Source organism: Palaemon carinicauda, chromosome 6 (assembly GCF_036898095.1).
Source record: "Palaemon carinicauda isolate YSFRI2023 chromosome 6, ASM3689809v2, whole genome shotgun sequence".
NCBI lineage: Eukaryota > Metazoa > Arthropoda > Malacostraca > Decapoda > Palaemonidae > Palaemon > Palaemon carinicauda.
In genome coordinates, this window is record NC_090730.1 from 157,913,455 (window position 1) to 157,923,454 (window position 10,000).

At 38.6% G+C, this 10,000-nt stretch overlaps 1 protein-coding gene across 1 annotated transcript in view; it reads left to right on the forward strand.

The window, feature by feature from the left end:
- The window catches only part of LOC137642246 (ionotropic receptor 93a-like), a 115,002-nt gene that overhangs the window by 16,510 nt on the left and 88,492 nt on the right, over positions 1-10,000 (forward strand). The window contains exon 3 of the mRNA XM_068374776.1: positions 2,368-2,613. Within this exon, the coding sequence (XP_068230877.1) occupies positions 2,368-2,613 (246 nt within the window). The remainder of the gene's footprint in view (positions 1-2,367; positions 2,614-10,000) is intronic.

A 10,000-nucleotide genomic window follows, 5' to 3' on the forward strand; every position in this document is an offset into this window, starting at 1 on the left:
TTTCCTATTCAGTAACATGTATCAACACCTGTACTTCTCCTAAATGAAAGGTTTGGTGAGAAAAAAAGAAAAAAGAAAAAAAAAGAAAAAAAAAAAAAAAAAAAAAAAAACTAATGTAATGTAGAATTAACGAGTACATTTTGAACAGAGTTTCAAGATATTTCATTTATGTAGTGTTGCGGTCGACAGGGATTTTTTCACTGTAAACAGGTCCTCAAGCATTGAAGCTAATAATTCGGAGACTTCTCATCTTGCTATGGGGTTTATCGTTTCACCACCATTGGGCTTGTTAGGGTGCCTTGTGCACCAATTTGTCTCAAATAATTTAGATTAATAGGGTCACCTCGTGGGAGAGTATGATCCCGGAGTTTTGCTAGGCAAAGGGATAGGAAAGAAACTATATGCTGATGATATAAAAACACACTAATCTACTATAGGACCTTAGGTCGTGAAATATATAATGTAGGTTGTGAAAGATATAAACGAATGGCACAACATGTTTTAGAGAGATTGATGTGTTTCTTGTGAGCCTCTGTGTCAGTATACTGTATGGTGCTGTGAAAATATTTTCCACTGCAGTATCATATCTACTCCAGCATTCAGATGATGAAAGTTACAATCGCATATTTTTAATACATTCCCTATTAAAGAAAGTTTCATTAAGTGGAAACAAAAAGGTACAATTTACATATACAAATGTACAGAAATTTACGAATACAAGGCTACATATTAAATAATACAATCCACCAAAATCGAGATGTACCGAATGACTCTATACAGAATTTCTCTATCCTGGTGACACATACCAGTTTTCGTGAGGTTTAAAGTCAATACCAATTTGATTGAGTTATAGCGTTCTTCGTAGTCTATTATCACGCGCGACTCAATCAAGTACTAATTCTCTTTGCCAAAAAGCATGAGAATTGGACACGCTGTGTGATCCTGCCTACGAGTTGTTGAAACATCATAATTCATGGCTTTATCAAAGAGACTTGAATATCGTTGTTATGCTCTAAGGATTCTATTAAACGGGGCGAATTTTTTATGAGTTAATGTTAAATTTTGTTTAGATGTTTAGATGTTTATACGTTTTTTTTAATTAATGTGTCTGTACTAATATGTTGTCCATAGAGTAATTAGCATCTATAAGGATTTCATATAGATGTTAACTGTAATTCTTAAGAAATAAAAGAGAAAAACTTTATTCGTAAACAATCATGATCATTATCTCTTCCTACGCCTATTGACGCAAAGGGCCTCGGTTAGATTCCGCTAGACGTCTCTATCTTGAGCTTTTACATCAACACTTCTCCATTCATCATCTCCCACTTCACGCTTCATAGTCCTCAGCTATGTAGGTCTGGGACTTCGTAAATACGGACATCAAAACATTATAAACATTTGATGAAAGTAGTAGTGCTTAACAAGGCGAGTAATATTTTACAGATAATATTTAGTTTGTGTTAATATTATGAGGGCATTCTGTTAATAGATAAAACTTTTTAAAGGGATGCAATAACTAAATTTGTTTAAGTAACGCTATGCTAGAATTGATTTATTCATAAATATATTTTCTTCTATTTGTTATTTATTTATGATTGATTGATTTAAAGTTTTCAGGATGCCAGAAAACTTTAAATCAATCAATCAATCATGAATAACAAAAGGAAACATTAATAACTTTACCTTTAATTTTTCTTTAAAATAAACGGAATCATTACGTAACATTTATGGAGACAATTCATTTAGAAATACCATAGATACATTAATTCAACATGCAACTGCTAGGCGAAAGAAAAATAAAAGTAAATACATTCGTGACACTGATAGATTTCTATGCATGGATATTTTATCCAACCTTTTTAACCTGTATCGTAATTACTGATGTTGATAACCTGCTCTCTCACTATAAAGGAACTATTTACATATTGTTCTAATTGCTTAGTTATGCGTGCTTGCAGACTAATGTTTCTTTTTCCGTCGTCATTACCATTACCTTTTTACTATCTGTAAACACACACACATGCCCAATCAGGTCATTCCATTTGCTATTTCAAACTACTTTTGAATTATTTCGATCTCGTAGCCCTAAGAGTGAATTGATAACATTATGAATAACCATTAATAAAAGAAACTGGATCTCAAATCACGATTTCGTTTTATTATTATTATTAATATTATTATTATTATTATTAATAATAATAATTATTATTATTATTATTACTATTAATTATTAATATTATCAATATTCGATCTCCTTGTTTACACTGCAAATACCAAATAATTATAATAATTAAAAAGAAATATTTCAAATCACAATTTCTTTGCATTTTCTTAATGGATATCTACATTCTTATGCATCTCCAGGAGTGTACATGGAGTCTGGAATGGTGCAAGGCCTACGGACGGAGGCCATGAACCTCATGAAGTCGTCCGTTGAAGAGGCGTCAGCGGCCATGGCTCGCGGGTCCTTGGGCGTCGTGTTCTTGGAGTCCATGAACGAGACGATGCCCGAGAATATGGCGGCGGTCATGACCCTGGCGTCATGCGATAAAACCCACATGTGGGCACCGAGTGTCGCTGCAATGGGCAAACTTCATATCGCCATCACAGGTAAGGGGTATTATTATTATTATTATTATTATTATTATTATTATTATTATTATTATTATTATCAGCTAGGCTACAACCCTGGTTGGAAAAGCAGGATGCTATAAGAGTAAGGGCTCCGACAAGGAAAAATAGCCCAGTAAGTAAAAGACACAAGGAAATAAATAAATTAAAAGAGAAGTAATGAACTATTAAAATAAAATATTCGCAGAACAGTAACAACATTAAAGTCGATGTTTCATATATAAACTATAAAAAGAGACTTGCATCTGCCTGTTCAACATAAAAATATTCACTGCAAGTTTGTTTGAACTTTTGAAGTTCCACCGATTCAACTACCTGATTAGGATCATCCAACAACTTGGTCACAGCTGGAATAAAACTTTTAGAATACTGTGTAGTATTGAGTCTTATGATGGAGAAGGCATGACTATCAGAATTAACTTCATACCTAGTATTACGAACAGGATGGTATTGTCCGGAAAGAGCTGTTCATTTTTTTATCAAGAACTTTTTTTTTTTTCTTTTTTTACAGACCGCAGACATTTCCAGGGTAGATTATGCGTTGGATAGATGTGGAAATATGTAAAGTTTATTTATAAATTTTGTAATATTCGATTTGGATTTCACGAAGAAAATAGTATTCAAATTATAGCAAGTAAAAATTAATAACAGTAGCAGTTTCAAAACTCAAAATGAGATTAGAGTTACATTATCTAGTCTTGTTTTAGTCAATGATTTTGATATTCAGTCCATTTCACATTTAAAGATTTGGTATTGGCAACAAAGAGGATTATATTCTTGACACCAATGAAATGATGGTGAACCTGGTAAAATAAGTAAAGAAGATAGAGAGAATTCTAAATGAAAATGAAGGCATGGTTGCATATTTGAAAAAATACTAGAATTAGTGGTAACGATGAGAATAAGGAAAATATTAACTTATAGAATGGTATGATGCAAAGAAATGTAAGGAATAGGTCCAAAAAAAACAAAAAAAAAATGAAAAAAAAAAAACAGTGAAACCTAGGAGGAAAATAATGAGATGAAAAAGCTAATTGGCTTTCTTAGGTCAAGAGCACATTTGCTTTTAGAATGACTAAAACAAAGTTATACATTAATACTGAGGAAAGGAAACCCTGTTGTCAGAGGCTTTGCCCAATTATTTATCTTTTATTATGTTCTGTATTATTGAAAAAAAAATAAAGGAAAGCAAAGTATTTAAGACAAAAGACAGGAAGACGTTTGCATACTCAGATTTTTGAGACAGAAGTGTTGGTAAAAAATGATCAGCAAAAGTGACAAAAATTCTGAATTCATTTCTAGATTCTAATTATAGTTTACTCATTTCATGGGAAAAATGTGCAAAATTAGCTTCATTTCTAAAAATTATTTTCACAGTAAGTAACGTTGAAAGTTAAAAGAGATTAATGTGGATGATAACCGGAAATTATCATTATACAAACATTTCACAAAAAGACTGATAAATCAGACAAAATTGGAAGTGTATTGGAGAATTTTACTTTTTTTCTTTTGGAGAGGACTGGGTATATGATCTTGGGTCATGAGGCCCACGACTAGGGCTTGGAAGGCCATGCATTGCCCATATACAATTAGGATGCAGTATGATGTCAATCTTAGGAGGCTGGATAGGAGGGGGGAAAGCGAAGCTTACTCAGCTCAATTCACACGAGCGGTTTGATACTGCGCGGTTTTGTCCGCGTGGATTAGAAAGCAATGGAGATCAATGAGACCCTTCATGCGTTACCTCTTCTAAGAGGTAGTGATTTACTATAGTCAATTCTTTTAAGCGAGACAGATTTGCACCGACTCGCAAGGGTATCCTTTTAGCTCGGAAAAGTTTCCTGATTGCTGATTGGTTGGACAAGATAATTCTAACCAATCAGGTAGAAGGAAACCTTTCCGAGCTAAAGGGGCACCGCTGCCAGTCGGTGAAAATGCGCCTCATTAAAAAAAATGAGTTTAGTAGCGTGCACTGCTAATTCGCGCAATTCCTACGAGGCCGCTCGGGGAAAATCATCTTTTGTGAAGACATGCTTCCTAACGAGCGGAAATATTTCCTTACGGAAAATAACCGCTAGTGTGAAGCGAGCCGTAGTACTTATGGAAGCATAATTGAAGACTAAAATGTAAAAGGACGCTGAAACACCTTCAAGTAGTATCTACAGCAGGACACTTACGGGGCCCCTCCCCCCTCCAACAGGATCTTTGGGAGAGGGGAGGCAGGGGTAAGGGGCTGCTGTATATCTGCTCAATCAAATGACTGAGGATATTCTCTTCTTGCTGTAGGTAAGAAGGTAGTTGTTACTGCTGTTAAAGTAGTAGTTATTTCACGGTAATTGTTAGTAGTTATATGATTTACAAGATTTGGGCTGCATTTACAGTCTTACGTAATGACTCGGAAACTATTAGATAGTTTTAGAAATTAAGTCATTACTATTACCATCTTTAAACGGCACAATGTTATGAAAAATTAAATAACTTACCCTGATAAAGAGCGAAATACTTGAGAATGGAAGTATATCATGACTAGGCATTTTCTTCTAAACCTTCTCTTGGGACTTTTATCTAACCCTAAATCCTCTGGAAAATGATTAGAGAAAGGCCTTATCTAATCAATTATTGCAGACATCACTGCAATTCAAATCTAGTATTTACTCATGTGTACGTTCAATTATAATCCCAAGTTAATCAAGACACGACACTCGATGGAGAGGTGCAATATCTTCAAAAACAAAACAAATGGTCAACTTCCAGTAGTTTGAATGAGATTCACAGTGAAATTGATTGAAAGAATTAGAATAGCCTCCCATATAAGGGGACCACGGGCTCTTGCCCTTTCGTCCTCCTGTAAGTCGGTTAAGGATGTGAAGGTGAAGGATTATATGGGATGATGATGATGGAAAGAGAGCAACATAACGAAAGAGGTAGGAGTCTGAAACTCATTCAAGGGTCATGACAACCGATCCAGGAGTCCGAAACTCAGTCAAGGGGCATGACGACCGATCCAGGAATCCGAAACTCAGTCAAGGGTCATGACAACCGATCCAGGAGTCCGAAACTCAGCCAAGGGGCATGACGACCGATCCAGGAATCCGAAACTCAGTCAAGGAGCATGACGACCGATCCAGGAGTCCGAAACTCAGTCAAGGGGCATGGCGACCGATCCAGGAGTCAGAAACTCAGTCAAGGGGCATGACGACCGATCCAGGAATCCGAAACTCAGTCAAGGGTCATGATGACAGAGGTAGGAATCCGAAACTCAGTCAAGGGGCATGACGACCGATCCAGGAGTCCGAAACTCAGTCAAGGGGCATGGCGACCGACCCAGGAGTCAGAAACTCAGTGAAGGTTCATGACAACCGATCCGAAACTCAGTCAAGGGTCATGACGACCGATCCAGGAGTCCGAAACTCAGTCAAGGGGCATGACGACCGATCCAGGAGTCCGAAACTCAGTCAAGGGGCATGACGACCGATCCAGGAGTCCGAAACTCAGTCAAGGGGCATGACGACCGCCCCAGGAGTCAGAAACTCAGTGAAGGGTCATGACAACCGATCCGAAACTCAGTCAAGGGTCATGACGACCGATCCAGGAGTCCGAAACTCAGTCAAGGGGCATGACGACCGACCCAGGAGTCAGAAACTCAGTGAAGGGTCATGAAACCGATCCGAAACTCAGTCAAGGGGCGTGACGACCAATCCAGGAGTCCGAAACTCAGTCAAGGGGCATGACGACCGATCCAGGAGTCCGAAACTCAGTCAAGGGGCATGACGACCGATCCAGGAGTCCGAAACTCAGTCAAGGGGCATGACGACCGATCCAGGAGTCAGAAACTCAGTCAAGGGTCATGACAACCGATCCGAAACTCAGTCAAGGGGCATGACGACCGATCCAAGAGTCCGAAACTCAGTCAAGGGGCATGACGACCGATCCAGGTGTCCGAAACTCAGTCAAGGGTCATGACGACCGATCCAGGAGTTCGAAACTCAGTCAAGGGGCATGACGACCGATCCAGGAGCCCGAAACTCAGTCAAGGGGCATGACGATCAATCCAGGAGTCCGAAACTCAGTCAAGGGTCATGACAACCGATCCAGGAGTCCGAAACTCAGTCAAGGGGCATGACGACTGATCCAGGAGTCCGAAACTCAGTCAAGGGGCATGTGACGACCAATCCAGGAGTCCGAAACTCAGTCAAGGGGCATGACAACCGATCCAGGAGTCCGAAACTCAGTCCAGGGGCATGACGACCGATCCAGGAGTCCAAAACTCTGTCAAAGGGTATGACGACTAATCCAAGAGTCCGAAACTCAGTCAAGGGTCATGACAACCGATCCAGGAGTCTGAAACTCAGTCAAGGGGCATGACGACCGATCCAGGAGTCCGAAACTCAGTCAAGGGGCATGACGACCAATCCAGGAGTCCGAAACTCAGTCAAGGGGCATGACGACTGATCCAGGAGTCCGAAACTTAGTCAAGGGTCATGACAACCGATCCAGGAGTCTGAAACTCAGTCAAGGGGCATGACGAACGACCCAGGAGTCCGAAACTCAGTCAAGGGGCATGTGACGACCAATCCAGGAGTCCGAAACTCAGTCAAGGGGCATGACGACCGATCCAGGAGTCCGAAACTCTGTCAAGGGGCATGACGACCAATCCAGGAGTCCGAAACTCAGTCAAAGGGCATGACAACCGATCCAGGAGTCCGAAACTCTGTCAAGGGGCATGACGACCAATCCAAGAGTCCGAAACTCAGTCAAGGGTCATGACAACCGATCCAGGAGTCTGAAACTCAGTCAAGGGGCATGACGACCGATCCAGGAGTCCGAAACTCTGTCAAGGGGCATGACGACCAATCCAGGAGTCCGAAACTCAGTCAAGGGGCATGACGACCAATCCAGGAGTCCGAAACTCAGTCAAGGGTCATGACAACCGATTCAGGAGTCTGAAACTCAGTCAAGGGGCATGACGAACGACCCAGGAGTCCAAAACTCAGTCAAGGGGCATGACGACCAATCCAGGAGTCCAAAACTCAGTCAAGGGGCATGACGACCAATCCAGGAGTCCGAAACTCAGTCAAGGGGCATGACGACCAATCCAGGAGTCCGAAACTCAGACAAGGGGGGCCGCAAAGCAGACGAGTCCTTCCCAAACCCAGTTCCCCTTCGGTCTTGAAGGAATTGATTTTTTCTTATTGCAACCCGAAAAGGGAATAATATTGCCACGAAAGGTAAAAAATTAGAGACCAAATCGTTTGTAGACAGTTGAGCTATAATTGTCTCTTCACAGAAGTTAAAGAATTATCTCCAACAAAAAATAAAAAGCAACAACGTTCAGCAATAACAATTTTCAAGTATTATCACATAATAAGCTGGTAAAGTGTAAATCAAAACTAATGAATATAATATAGTATTCAAGACAATATCAATCACCGATCTAGGTCAATGAGAGAGAGAGAGAGAGAGAGAGAGAGAGAGAGAGAGAGAGAGAGAGAGAGAGAGAGAGAGAAGGCGTATACCGCACCATTTGCTAATCAGGTCAATTAACTATTGAATACCTGCAATTTACAATATGAATTAAGAACCCTGGTATACTGTCTTCGTCCTAGTAGATTCTCCCATCAGTAAGTTTCCTTTTCGTGATAACTGTCTTCATGGAATATATATATATATATATATATATATATATATATATATATATATATATATATATATATATATATATATGTGTGTGTGTGTGTGTGCGTGTGTGCATTCATTCGTGTGTGTGAATGCTTGTGTGTGTATTTATTCGTATTTGTTTATTTGAGTGTACTGTATATGTATTTCTTATATTTCTTAGGTTAACAAGAGTGGCTCAGATTAAATTATTTATTGTCCCAGAGATATTACACATATAATTGAGATTATGGTTATCACGTGAGTGCTCATAGTGTAAGTTCAATATAAGTATGATTAAGAGGCATGTCATATTTGAATTGCTAATGTATTGACAGAAGGAATGATGAAACGAGTTATGGAAACCGCAGACGGTAGATAAATTTAAAGTTTAGTGGGAAAGGAAATGGGTGGCTTTTACAGATAGAAGTTTCTGTAGACGATAAAAAAAGGTGCTGCAAGAAAAAAAAAAAAAGTTTTCTTATATAACGTAAATATGTTTTTGTATGAGGAGGAAATTGCAAATGAATGTTGGCAGTTATAACGCGATGGGAGTATAATAATTGATGAGATATTACTCTTAAAGGGCTAATATAAATGGTCTATTGGTAATGGTATTTGAGAACTTGAGACTGAATGTTGAAAATGACTGAAATGTCGAAAGAAGTGTACAGTTCAGATGCCAGATAGAGATCGTGATTGATTAATTATGAGTTATCTGGTATCTTGAGATCCAAAGTCATTGACGCTGATATAAAGATCGTGCTTTTCGAAAGTCTTCTAAGAACTCACAAACCAAAGATTTGTAATCAGGAACTAATAGCCGAGTTATTTACTTTACATAATTGAGTATCGGGTGTGGAAAAGAGGACTGTTGAGCTTTGCATTCTGGAAGTATCTTCCAAATAAGAATAAAATATCGAAAAAGTAAAAGAAGCTTAAGAAGTTTTGAAAATGGGTAAAAGAAGACTGAGATAAGAGAGCAAAATAAATCAAACAGTCCTTTTAGAAAGAAGATATATATATATATATATATATATATATATATATATATATATATATATATATATATATATATATATATATATAAATAGTAGGTAGTAGGTTGGCCAGGGCACCAGCCACCCGTTGAGATACTACCGCTAGAGAGTTATGGGGTCTTTTGACTAGCCAGATGGTACTACATTGGATCCTTCTCTCTAGTTACTGCTCATTTTTCCTTTGCCTACACACACACATACTGAGTAATCTAGCATATTCTTTACATATTCTCCTCTGTCCTCCTACACCTGACAACACTGAGATTACCAAACAATTCTACTTCACTAAAGGGGTTACTGCACTAATTATTCAGTGACCAGTTTGCTCTTGGTAAGGGTAGAAGAGACTCTTTAGCTATGGTAAGCAGCTCTTCTAGGAGAAGGACACTCCAAAATCAAACCATTGTTCTCTAGTCTTGGGTAGTGCCATAGCCTCTGTACCATGGTCTTCCAATGTCTTAGGTTAGAGTTCTCATGCTTGAGGGTACACTCAAGCACACTATTCTCTCTTGTTTCTCTAACTCTTGTTTTGTTACAGTTTTTATAGTTTATATAGGAGATATTTATTTGAATGTTGTTACTCTTCTTAAAATAATCTGTTTTCCGCTCCTCACTGGGCTATTTTCCCTGTTGGAGCCTCTGGGCTTATAGAATCCTGCTTTTCCAACTAG